At 49.2% G+C, this 13,433-nt stretch overlaps 1 protein-coding gene across 7 annotated transcripts in view; it reads right to left on the bottom strand.

Annotated features, from left to right (window-relative positions):
• Positions 1-3,866: 3,866 nt before the first annotated feature.
• The window catches only part of MTA1 (metastasis associated 1), a 64,862-nt gene continuing 55,295 nt past the window's right edge, over positions 3,867-13,433 (bottom strand). For 4 of the 7 annotated variants that reach the window (XM_015869431.2, XM_015869430.2, XM_015869428.2 and 1 more), the window contains 3 exons: positions 11,552-11,583; positions 8,571-8,722; positions 3,867-5,580 (listed from right to left, as the gene is read on the bottom strand). In XM_015869431.2, coding sequence (XP_015724917.1) covers positions 5,442-5,580; positions 8,571-8,722; positions 11,552-11,583 — 323 coding nt within the window. In that variant the 3' untranslated portion in view covers positions 3,867-5,441. Of the gene's footprint in view, positions 5,581-8,570; positions 8,723-11,551; positions 11,584-13,433 lie in introns of those variants that run through there. The other 3 variants (XR_001556743.2, XM_015869432.2, XR_001556744.2) reach the window with 3 other exon arrangements.

Raw genomic sequence — 13,433 nt, forward strand, 5'->3', positions numbered from 1 at the left:
GGCATCCCCTGGCTGTAGGACTGCAGCTGGCTGTGAGGCAGGGCTCAGCCCCACAGGATGCTGCTGTCGGGAGGAGCTGAGCTGAGCAGGACTTGGCGCTGGGGCAGGACAAGCAGAGAGCTTTGCAGGGATATTAAGGGAAAGCAAAGAATAAATACGGATAACTTCCCCCCAGCTGCCTTGCCTTTGGCTCACCCCTCTCCCCCTGCTCCGGCTCCCCCCAGCTCTTTCTTCCTCCTTCAGATGCAAACACCACAAAAACGTGGCTGCAGAGAGCACTGGGCCAGGGCTGGAAGGCCTCCCTCTGCCCCCCCCTCCCAAGGCTTCTGCTCGTATTAGTCTCACATTTTCTGGCGTCTAGAATAACTGGATGGGTTACAGGACAGGAGACTGGAGGGGAAAATAGGCAATGAAAAAAGAAAAAGGTAAAAGGTTAAGGGGAGGAAAAAAAAAACAACTACTGCATGCTGGGTTCACCCAGAGGACAAGCACCTGTGTGTGACCTCTCTTTCTCCCTCGTGCCAGGGCCAATGCAGTGACATGGGGATCTATGGCCACCAAAGTGCTCTGGATGAGCCCTGTGCAGACCCAGGGGCCTTCTTCAAGTTAAGGCTCCAAGGGGCACAGGGACAGTGGGTGCTGGCTCTCATCAGGCAGCACATGCCAGCAGCAGGGCAGCACATCACCACCTCAGCACAGCCACCCACTCATTGCTTCTCTCCTTTAAAAGGCATCCCTGTCCCCTGCTATCGCAGCAGATAGCACCGTCACAGCGTGTGATAAGTGGGGCCGCAGCCAAACCGTTTGTCCTTGCAAGTGGAGATGGATGTCCCTGTGTCCCCTTCCCCATTCCCTTCCCCCAGTGAGGGACTGCGGCCACCCCTCATTGCTGCCTCTGTCCTCGCCAGCCTCTTGCTGCGTGGGGACAGCGAAACAGCTGCACAAACGCTTGCAGTAATGGCGAATGCCCCCAAGGATCACAGCAAGCTGCTTCCCTCAGCATAAACATCCCCTCGGCTCTGAGCTGCCAGCACAGGCTGGGCCCAGGCTGTTTGGCTGCAAGGCATGTCCCAAGCGCCCTGCTGAAGGGTCAGGGGAACAAGCAGCCCATTGACACACTGCTCACATCCAGCAGAGGTTCCCAAGTGGATGGGGCCGGCAGTAGAGCTCAGCCCAGGGCTGGCTGCGAGGAAGGGACCGGGACACGGCCCTGGTGAGGAGCCGAGAGGCTCCTGCAGAGCTGGCAGCCTGCAGAGAAGCACAAACCGAATCACTGAGCTGTGCTTCAGAGCCGACCTGCCTTTGTCCTGAGCTGGTCAGATGGGACAAGGCGCTGGCAGGGATCACGCTGGGCCCAGGCACTGAGGAGCCATCCTTGAAGCTCTGCCCGCTGCTGGAGCTGAATGGCACATTTCAACTGGAATTGGCTGAGAAATAACATTTCTGGGCACCACAAACCCGGCTCCACGGCCCCCGTGCACAGGCACACAAAAATGCCAAATATTTATCCAGAGCAGCGCTGGCCAGCTGCCCTCAGCACACAGCGGGGCCCGGCCTGCTGCTGGGACAGGCCGTCCTGCAGGGAATGGGGCTCTGGGTGCCTGGGCTCCCCCTGCAGCGCCGCTCACTGCTTCCAGCTCTTGGGAAGCAGAGCAAAGGCAGCGGGAAGCGGGGATGCGCTGCAAGGACCACACGCGCTCATGACGTGTCCGTGCCCCAGAGGCGTGGATCACGGCTGATCCCATCGCTGTTGTCTCTCCCAGGAGAAGCATTTGCTAAAAAGCACGTTTCAAAGCAGAAAACAAAAACAAACGGAGCCGTAGCGAGGCAGTTCAGGGAGGCTGTCGTGCCGCAGCTTGCCTGCTTGCAGCCTTCCCTCATCTCCAACCTAACACCGCTGCCAACGCTCCTTTGAACCACGGCGTGGTTCAGCCCATGCTGAGTGCTCAGTGAAAGCAGCAGACACGTAGGGCCCTGTTGGTGTCATGGTACCCAGCCCTTTCCCCTCCTCCATCCCTACCGAAACTCAGCACAGCGCTCACTCCCAGCCTTCCCTTGATCCTTCTGGGCTGCAGCTCTGACCCACCTCGGCTGCTGGCAGCTCCGTCCTACACAACCCAACCAGCTGCAGGCAGCTCGCGGGCTTCCCAAGGTCTGGCTTGTGTAACGCTTGCTCCGAGGATCCAGAGCCTGGAGCAGAGCTGGCACGGGCTCCGAATTTCCATTTCAAAGGGAATTTCAGCATGTATTTTGCTTTACAACTCCACGGTAGTGTCCCAGTTACAGTCCGCCTCCCACAGCAGGAATGTGAGTTTCAGGACCATTCGTTTTGGTCATACTTTTTGTTTCCACACCATTTCACAACAGCGCTGTTAAAGGAGAACGTGCCACCCTCCCGGGACAGCAGCAAAAGCTCGGCTCACTGCAGATCTAATGCCAAAACACAGAGGAAGAAGCAAAGTGCCTTCCCTCCTGGTTCTGCAGCATGGAGCAGATACACCTGGAGTCTCCCAGCTGCCCAGGGCTCCCCTCCTTCAGAACGTATTGTCCCCTTCCATCTTAAGGGCCCATAAGGAGCTGGAAGCAGGGGCTAGGAATGAATCAGCTGTATGCACCCATTTACCAGCCCTACAGCAAGAAAGAAGGAAAAAAAAAAAAAGGAAAAAATAACAAGATTAAAAGCAATCCCTGCATCAGCAAGTGAATGAGAATACAATTCTCAATGTAAGAAGCTGATCAGGGAGAGGGGCTTGGTGACAGCAGATGGCTTGAGAGAGGGGCAGCTCAGTGCTGAGCACATCAGTGCTGGGGCCCGCTGCTGCCTTTGCATCTCCTGAGGCCTGGTGCCTTCCTAGCACTGCTAAAGGTACCTTCCAAACCCTCCTCCCATGTTGGTACAGGTGTCAGACAGGGAAGCGCAGGGAGGAAATCCTCCTCCAACCTGTTGATAAACGGCACCCATGTTTGAGGACACACAAGGGATCCTTCAAAGCCATGGCAGGTCAGGATATTCTCTGCTTGCCCAGGCCCATTTCCAAAGCCACCCCTGGAGCCACTCCAAGAAAGCTTTTAAGCCGTTTCAAAGTGCAGAGCTGGCACCCCCAAGTGGTGGCTTTGGCTCCGAGCAGCTTCTCACATCTCAGCCATTGCAGCCATGTGGGTGATGTGCACCCAAGCCCTACCAGCGGGCACAGCACCGTGCAGCTGCATGTGGGGTGTGCTGACCTGGACAGAAGCTAATCCCACTGACTGATGGAAGCACAGTAAAACCACCGCAGCACTTTGGTACAGCCTGCACGGAGCTCACAGGCAGCCTGAATGCTTTCCAGCTACCGAGCTCAGTGCCCTTCACATTGCCCATCCTTCAGCTGCTCCCTCCTGCCTTCAGTTCTGGGCAGGAAAACATGACCCTCAATGCAGGACAGGCTCACGTCTGCCCAGCAGGCACCTACTAAGCAAGTCTCACCCCTCCCAAGTGGAGGAACATTGGAAGCACTTTGCAGATCTCACTAAGGAACAAACGTAGAAATGAAGCACTTAAAACATCAGCGCGTTGTGTTGCTCAGCCCCTGGGATTTCGCTCTGCCACATGTCAGAGCCGTGCCACGAAACAACCCACGCACACAAAGGGCTCATTCAGAGCTGCGGCATCCAAGAGGAGGAGGGAGGGAGGGCAGGAGGGAGGATTCTGAAGCATCAGAAATATTTTAGCTGAACGTTATGGGAAGCAAGCTGTGAATGACTGAACCAACATCACCGCTGGGGCAGCGCTGCACAAGCACTCGGAAGCACAACACGGCTCTCGGGTGTAAAGAGCAGCTGTGGGTCCCAAGGGGGCCGGTGCCAGAAGAGACAAAAAGCAGCTGTTTGACAAAAGCTGACTTTTCCAGGTTTATTAAGTAAAGTTAACTGAATCGTTTTCATTTTGTGGGGGATTCCTTTCTGCCTCACCCGGCGGGCCGGCAGAGTCGCACAGAATCACGGTTGGACTGTGACAACCCAAATACAACTTTGGCTCATCTCACCGCTGACACGTATGGAATGACTTGGGGGAGGGGGAAGAGGGGGTTATTACATGCTGTGTCTGCTGGAGGCGGGTACATGTACAGATCAGCACAAGTTGCAAATGATAGTTTACATCCTTTCAGAACAGAGCAGGGCATTCGGCGGATGCGCTGCAATGAGGAGACATATGAGAAAAAGAAATCATACAGACTCGCAAATACAGGAGAAGTTCAAGAGATGCAAGAAACCTCAAACACAAGAAATGTCAAGGGAGGAGGGGGGGGGTAAAAAATAACCAACAATGAAACCCAACGCTGAACTTCAGAAGCAACGTGTTCAAATGAAAACCCGGCTGTAATCGAAATTCTCTTCAAGATGGGAAACGTACAGTAACGCAATTTAAGAGAGAAACCAGGTTTTGTCCTGGGAGAAGCGTGTCCAAAAGCACGGATGCACAAACACGTTCAGGATTCTAAGCAAAACATCCCTGGGCACTGGTGTACTTGACTCTTGGAGCCAGAGCAAAGCAATTCCTTACACCGCTGGGCCTACTGCCGGGTGTGGGTGGCACACAACAGCACGTAGGGGGTCCAGATGTCAGAGAGAAGGCAGCGCGCAAACTGCTGGTTGCAGAGAGAAGTGCTACGAGCCACATCTCCCAGGGGTCAATAGAGTAAGGGCAGCCGGCTCCGGCAGCCTGGCCTCCGCTGCACGCAGCGTTAGTGTAACGCCCTGCAAGGTTCTTTCCTTCTTAGCTCACTCCTTTCTCAGCCTGAGTTGTTTCTGTCTCGTGCAGGAGCACAACCGGCCGCGTAAAAACGACCCAAAAAACATAAGGACCAAAGAAAACAGGTTGAACCTGGGGCTGGCTCCTCCCAACTCCTATCTGCAAGTATCTGAGAGAGGTTGGAGATTTATCTACAAAAGAAATCATATAAATGAAATAAAAAATGGCACCGTCCACAAAATTAAAAAAAAAAAAACAAAAAACCCAACAAACTTACAACACAGCCTCGTAGAAACGGCTTCGCAACGAGAGCTCAGTGGCAAAATAAGGGTTCTGGCTCTCCGTACATCAGAAGAGGAAACAAAGCTAAAAAGTACTAGTCCACATTCTCTTAATAAGTTAAACTTACTTTCCCTCCCCCTGCCTACAAAAGGGGTCGAAGCAAAGGAGAAAAGAGGCTACCAAAAATAACGAGAAAAAGAAAGGAGAGAGAAGGAGAGAGCGCGCGCAAGAGAGAGCAGTCTGTGGTTGGAGGCTCAGAGCAAGGCTGAGTTCCTTTTAAGGGTTTAAAAGATGCAAAACAGTTCCTCAGAAGTTCCCTCTCTTCAACAGTTAGTTCAATGCTGTAGCCATAGAAACTCAAGTATACATCGGAGGAGAGATTCTTTCAGGCGGATCGGCCGCCATCCGGAGAGCTGCTCAGCGTGCGTTAATCCTCAATGATTATGGGTTCATCATTCATGGGCTGGCGGAGCTGCACTGCCTGGATTGGCCGGAGGATAATGGGCTTGTAAGGGCGTCTGGCGGCTCGCTTGGCTTCGGAGGAGGAAAGCAGCTTGCGGATTTTCCTGCAGACAGTAAGGAAGAAAGGAATGCGTTACACAGACCGAAGGCTGAGGCGCTGCAGGCCTCTCCGGTTCCCCAAGCAAAGCCAGGCCTGCACACGCAGAGGCTGCTCCCTAGCGGGATGGACTGACGCTGTTTGTTTTGGCAATGCCTTCCTCGGGGAACTTTTTGTTTTCCCATTTATCAACCCATCAATGAAGAGGCCGGCTGCATTCAGCATTTCAGAAGCCTCTCCCTGCAGACTGAAGATGCCCTGGCCCAGTTTAACGGGCCTGGGGTCTGCCGCCATAAACGCATCACGTGAACTAGTTACGACAGCAACATCACTCATGTATTTTGATGCATGCGAGCACATCCACACAACGTGCTGCAGGCAGCTCTGTGGGGATGCACAAAGCCAAGTGGCAAACAAATCTCTGGCAGCTGGGGTCACTTCCCGGCCTGTTAATCTAATCTGTTGCCACCATTCCCTGTTCCCCAGCAGGTGCACACAGCCAGCAGTGCTCCATCCCCCTGGAGCTGTGTCACCAGGCTGAGTTCCCATAGGGGAGCTCCAGGGCTGCCACTAACAAGGGAACCAATGCTGCAGCCTTGTTGTTCTTTCTTAATCCTTATTTTCTTACTCTCCCCACTGGGAATGCTACTTCCCCTTAATGCATCTTCCCCTTCTTGCTTCTCCTGCTCTGCATGCACCCAATCCAGAAACAAACATTCAAATTTTACGCTTGTTAATAGTTTCTCTACACGTTACAAGGCCAGCAATGAGTCTTATCAGAGGCAGGAAGCAGATTTCCATCAGAAGAGAAAGTAAAACACAGATAAAGATACAACAAAGGCTTAAAATTAGCAAAATAAGGTGGAAAGAAACAATACAGAATGATTACTTGCTTCCTTCTGTTGATACCAGGCTTAGAGTTAGAGGAAGTGCCTTAGAGAAACCAGCAAAAACAAAGGAGTATGCTGTATAATTAACACGAGGAAATCAATTCCAGAGGATGTTGTGGTGGTCAAAAGCATATAGAGATGAGAAAGGAAGGTGATAAATATTCACAGGAGTAGTCTGGCAGCACCATTATGCAGAGCCTTCAGCTCAGGAACTGGGACCACGAGGAGGGGTTGATAAGGATGCCTTGTCCTGCACACTCCTTCCTTAAAGGTTTTCCAGCTTTTTCAGTGTTAGGGAGATCTGACACTGCCTGAGAGGAAGGGCAGCCACGTGGCTTCACAACCCACAGCCAGACCAGCTGCCCCCCCAGAGGTAACTGCTACATTTCTGGTTACTTGACATGACTGGGGCCAAATCTCTCACTTTCTAAAGACACGCACGTGTGCAGACATCATTACACATCCCCCTTTCTCCAGTTTCTTCTGAAGCTGAAAGGGTATGGGGTAGGGAGAGAAGAGAACTGGGGGCGAAAGCATGTAGGAGCAGGGGAACCTCAAGGGGAAGGCTGTTTTAAGGCTCACTTTGCTGAGGCCCATCTACTTTTTAGCCAGTGGAGCTTCCCACAGTGTCTGTGCTCCATCAGACATCCTGCCATCAGGATCATCTCTCAGCAGCTCTCCATTCTGATCAGCTCACACTGTGCCCTGCTCACATAAATGATAAATGCTGAGCTCCGTACTGCGATGCTTGAATTCAACAACTTCTTACTTTCAATCTACCAACTTCTCAAGCTGCTCCCTCCCAGCTATCCAGTCTCCTAGCACCGTCCTCAACAGTACCACATAAAGGGGACAGAGGGGGGTAAAACTTCAGGAAAACCTGCTTTCTGTAACCGAAAACACAGCCTGGCCCTCAGCTGGAGGATGATATGCAGATAGTGCTGTTAGATTGATTGCTATGGAGCCTACACAAAGCTCAGTTTGTTTCTGAGTTCACAAACAAGCCTTACATTCCTGACGCTGGAATGCAGCAGATGGCTCAGGGAAAAGTTAGAGGTGAAATGCCCAACAGAAAACCCATGCAGCTCACAATGCTACATGGCTCAAAGCTTCCCTGCTTTTCAGCAGGCTGCCAAACGTCTCTTTTCACACTCATCAGGCAGCAAAGCTGCTGGACAAAGAAGCCCGTTCTTTTTTCTTTTGAAGAGATACCATCTTACTGAGCTGATGCCTATTGCTGTGCTCTGACTGCTATGTTTGAGATGTGCTGCTCACAGTGAGGCTGGTCCTTGCTGCCTTGGTCTGTCCCCTACAGTATGCAGTTCTCACATCCAACCCCGCAGTTGATGAATATTCTCTCTGTACTGCACAGATCAAATATCAGGGCTTCATGGTCGTATTGAGACATTCCTACCACAAACCTGCAGTAGTGCTTGTGGTTGGGATGATAAACGTGGCAAGTAGTTTTTTTGCAGCTGGAGGATCATGAAATATGCCTCAAGCACGTGAGGATTGAATTAGAGACTGAAAGCCTTGCATTTGCCATGGCATGTGAATGTGTCAGAGCTGGAGATCTGTAACAGGATCCCAGCACCTCTTCACCAGAGCAAGATAACAGGAATAAAGACATGCTTCCCTTAAAAACTAATTACTTCTCTCACTTTGCTTTCTATCTTTCTATTATACAGCAGATCCCACTGCTTACTTTCACATCACCTCACAGAAAGAGAAGGAAAAAAAAGAAAAGAGAGGCTAATGACATGAATGGGAGTGAAATGCACAGGTGGACAGTAACTGAAACATCACCATCTCAGCCCACGTACAAAGCCCACTGCTAGAAACAGGCCCACAGAACAGTCACTTGGCTCCTGAAATGCTTTGCAGGCTACAGAGGAGGTTGAGGATATCAGACCTCTGGACCATCCATGCTTAATAAACAGATGCTTGAAAGCAGCATCTTTAGGAATAGGGCTTCAAAAGGCGTTTATAGGTCTAGAGCAGGTGAATGTCCTTCTTGTTTTCCTCCCCTTATTGCCCATATCTTAAAGGAATCACTCAGGAGCAAGAATCCTTTTTTTTTCTTGAATGTAAAGCCCAAGCTTCTCACCTGGTTTCTTCAGTGGCCATGTAGAAAACATCATCTGGTGCATCAATCCAGTTCATTCTCCTCCTTTTCACTGGAGGCATGGATCCACCACGAATTAATCGGACTTTTGTTGGGTATGATTTCCCATTGAGCAGCAAGTTTCGGCTTGGTCCCTGACGTGATACATAAAAAAGCACAGTTACGGGCTGCTACAAACCTGCAACAGCACGTGATAAGCGCTCAAACGAAGGAAAAGAGAATTACAAGTTTTCCTATTAGCTGTTTAGAGGCTGTGGAAAACGCGTACCCTTCTTGCCCACGACTGAATGCAGAATTCACACAAAAGCAATTGTCCACAAGCAGTAGAATTTAGGCACCTCCATTATACAACAGGGCAGCAATACTGCAGTGACAGAACAAACTGTAAATGGAAGGCATCACCAATCATCTGTTGTCTGTGTTTGAAAGATGACAAATTTGAAAGTCTGAGCACATGACTTAGATTTCAGCTGCTACCATAAACCTAGAGCAACTCCATTGATTCCAGGGAAGGAAATCGAGCTACACAGCAAATGAAATAGAAAAGTCTGAATTCACATTTGTTTTGGGGCACCAAACTTACCCACATCCTTTTTGTTCTAAGGAGGCTATTATTTAATGATGATGGTATATAATTAAGTTATTGGAAACAAATCTACAGCTACAAAGCTGAATGTCTTTCATCATAAAGTCCCTTTAGCATTTAACAACACAGACTTCCCAAACAGAACACATTCACTTTGTGAAATGACACAGCTATCATTTTCCAGACCCACAGCCCCCTTCCACTCGACTGGAAACATGTGAGCTGTTAATAAGAGAGGTGCAGATGCAAGGGAGCAAGGATTAAGCTTCGCAAATGCAGCTGTCCTTGATCATTTGAAGTCCAGTTCTGCTGCCCCTCTTCCTGCTGATTAGCACATAGAGAAATCCCACTGAAATCGGTAACACTGGACAGTCAGGAAAGATGCAAAATAAGGGCCAAGAAAAACTGATATGCGTGAATTAAAGCTGGTCAGAAAATGCCAAGAAATGCCAGAAAATCTAATTCTGGTATATCACAGGCCAGATCACCTCCCCTGATGCAACAAGGCTTCCCACCAACTGTGAAATGGGAAACTGAGCACGTTCAGGAGGGATGTCCCACCTGGGAGAGCCACCTCAAAGGGAAAGGTGGGGACACGAGGTGCACTCAAGCCTTAAAACGGGTAGACAACGGCAAAAGCCCACTCAATTTATTATATGCAGACTTCAGTTTGCTCAGCGAGAGAGGAAAAAAAAAACACCCTACATCTGTCACGTTTTATCTGAGCAGAAAATAAAAATGAACAACTTTTTCTGACCAGCCTTAATCAACTATGTTAGACATATCTGCTTCTTGTCGAACATGAGGGCTTTACAGCTAAACAAGCAAAACCCCACCTTTTAGAGTCCTAAGCTCTTTGAAACAGGTACACAAGTGCAATAACAATTTGATTTCTAAGTTGCCCAGCCCCGTGTTATACACAACAATTTTGGCACCACAGCAAACCACGGCAATACTTCAAGGAATTGCTTTTATATTCGAGGTTGATTAAGGAAAAGGCTTCCAATGAAAGGCTTTAGTCTCCTCCGCCCCTCCAGATTTCTCCAAGAACATTCTTCCATTCATGTAGTGATGGGTAGTTTCTCCCCACGTGCTCTATATGGAAAACAACTCCCGAGAGAGTTCTTGGAAATACCCAGGAGGGGGACCTGTGTGTTTCAGAGTCACCTTTTCGCTACCTGCACAGAGCAATGTTTCAAATGGCACATCCTGAAATGTGGACCTTCAGTTTTCAGTTCAGTAGCATTATTTATTGAGCAACCAGAAGTGAGGCAGTTCAGGGTCCCCACCCTTGTTAGCTAACAAGTGTTAGGTTGTCACACTGCACTGAGATGGTTTATGCAGCAGACACAAACAAGTAGCCAGTCTCCTCCGTGACAAGAAGTGAAGCTGAATGCAATGTGAAATGCAATTTGTCACTTCGTATCAGATGCTCAAGAAACCAGATGAATGCTTCATTATTACCAGCTGAACAGCATTCTCCAGGTACAGCCTCCTGCTACTGCCCACCATCTGAGCATATCACTACGTTGAATGGTCACTTTTTGTTGCCCATTGTTCAGACCTGATTTATCCACATTGGAGTGACTCTGCTGACACTAATGCACTGTGGCAGTTCACCTGCTGAGGCCAACTCCACTTCATCAGCACCCCAAGCAGATCTTCTCTGGCCAGAAATACTTCTGTGTAAGAGTGCTTCAAGCTCTCTCCCATGAGCAGGGAGGTAAGACTGAGGTCTCACAAAAACTACCAGTGAAGGGGCAAAGCGACGCACAGCCTTTGTGCTGGCCCCTTCTCATGACATTCACTCCGGTGTGAGGTTTGCCAGAGATGCATCAGTCAGACTGGCTATTTGCTTCTGTCCTTTGATAAATCTCAGCATCGTGGATGAAAGGAATCGTTATTACTCCAGAAACAAAACAAAAGAACATCACAGTACAAGCATTCTCAGAAGACAACTCGCACACCAACTTCCTAAAGAAAAAAACAAAACAGAACAGACTTTTCCAAACAAACCCTTCCAGCATGGAAGCCTTCCTCCTTCAGTGAAACACATTCCATCTACAAACACATCCCAGAGCTTTGCTATAAACAGCCACTCAGTTTCCATAGGAGCAGAAAGAAAACGTTCAGTTCGGAACTATCTCATTAATGTCATCACTGATTTGAGTTTTTGATTTTATTCAATCATTTGGACCTTTCAGATGCCCTCAAATCATTGTTTATCCAAGTTTCCCGAGGAACTGGGAAGCGTGACTGGCTGCAAACAGCAAAGATGGAAGTGAAACACTACGGTTTAATGGGGTGTTCTATCTAGAGAGGGTTAATAGTCATTGTTTTTCTTTTCCCTGTTTTGGTTAAACGAGCATTCTCTTACCATTTGTCTGGTTTGTCCGTGGTTAGGCAGACCTAACAAACAGGAAAGAGAATAGAGCTGGTAAGACCATTGCTTTGCCAAGACAGAAAAAGTACAAAATCAAAACACGCAACTACGATTGCAACTGTGTTGTTTTGCTAAAAAAAACAAGTTTTCTACCACACTAACTTCTCCCCTCCTTGGAGAGAGAAGAGCTTCCTCAACGAGGTGGTTTGCAGAGCAGAGCCCCCAGATTAAGAACATTTTGTTTGCTCAGTCTTCTCTCCTTTTACTCACACCGTCAAACTACCACTGCAAGTACAGCTCCTCTTTTAGACCTGGAGTTTTGCTCAAGTCCTTGGGAAAAAACTGACTGTTCTGGTTTGAAGAATTTACTGGTACAGAGAAGGAGAAAGCGGAAGGTATCATACTGTCCAGACAGCAACAAGTAACATCTGTCCTGTCATCAACTGGCTCAATTGTCAGCTCCGAGCTGTTGGCAAGCAGACTGCAGAGCTGACCTGCTCTCACCTACCACTGCTAAATCCTTCCACAGGCTCAGCTCCATCCATCACTGGGCATAACCCTTCACACAAAGCCCTCCTCCAGCAGCACAACCAGTGCCAGGAAGTACCAGGGCTTTATTTTATTCGATTGCCACTTCCTACCCCATCAGATACCCCATCACACCACCACAAAGTATGCACTGTGCTGTTCCTCATTCCTCACTATGATGAGAGCCTGCAAGTCTTGGGACACAAGAGAACAAAGTGCTGCTCTAAGGCAGCAGGGCATGGCACAGAAAGCCTTAGCAGATCCAAGAAACACTTTTGTTACCACCATTTGGTTTCCTGAGATGCATGCTCCCAAAAAACACCATTTCATTAACATTAAAGCACCAAACCACATTTCTCAGCCCCTTCTGGCTGAAGACCAAGAAGGTTGGTGTGACCATGAAGGCTGATGTAACAAAGCAAACACATAATACTGGTGCCACCTCCAGCTACAGAAGCAGCGACCAACTCTGCCTTCACATTACTAACAAGCTGCCCAGCACAACTCTTTTGGTTTGGCATTTGCCATTTCCCACTGTGAGCCAGCTAAGCTGGGATAAAAACAGCAAAATCTCTATGGAATCCAGCAAAAATAGACCAGTACAGGCGATGGTTTTTACTCCAGCAGATTCCTTGGAATCCTCCTTGGTAAAAGCAAACACAACATACTCATGGTAGGTGGGACAGGAAACACAAAGCACAGCGATGCACTGTGAGGGAGGAGGGTGCAATGAGGGGGGACACCTTGCTGAGCACTGAGCATCACAGCACCACATCAGCAACCCACAGTTTACACAAGGTTGATATCATGTTTGTTTTCATGCAGTAGAGATGTATGCTATTGGCTATTTCAAATGTGAGGACAGATGCTTTTTGCAATGTTTTTGTGGCTAAGCATCCAAAGAGATGAAGAAACAGCTGTCAAGATGACTTCCACCAAATCTGCAGAACAGATGTGCCATGCACCAAGATGACCAATAACAACCTCTGGATGCTAGCTGAAGTGATGCGAGTGCCAGATAACTGCTCCTGTTTCACACAGGAGCAGCAACACCCAGCTGCAGGCAGCTGCCTGCGCCTGGACAAAGAGACAAAGCCTGCTGAGACAACACAGCCAGCAGGACACAGCCCGGAGCCACTGGCTGCAGCCCAAAAGCTGAGCTCTAGGGCTTGCTTTCTTCCTCTCCCTTCCCTAACAGGAAGATAGTACTTTCCTCATTCACAAGAGCTCTGGGAGATGTAAACCCACGGATGCTAGGCCTTGGACTGAAGCCATGCATTTCTTGCTAACCACACTCAGGATTAGCTCTTTTCTTATACTAGGGAATATGAGCCTACAGGAACAGCTG

Source organism: Coturnix japonica, chromosome 8 (assembly GCF_001577835.2).
Source record: "Coturnix japonica isolate 7356 chromosome 8, Coturnix japonica 2.1, whole genome shotgun sequence".
In the NCBI taxonomy this organism is placed as follows: Eukaryota; Metazoa; Chordata; class Aves; order Galliformes; family Phasianidae; genus Coturnix; species Coturnix japonica.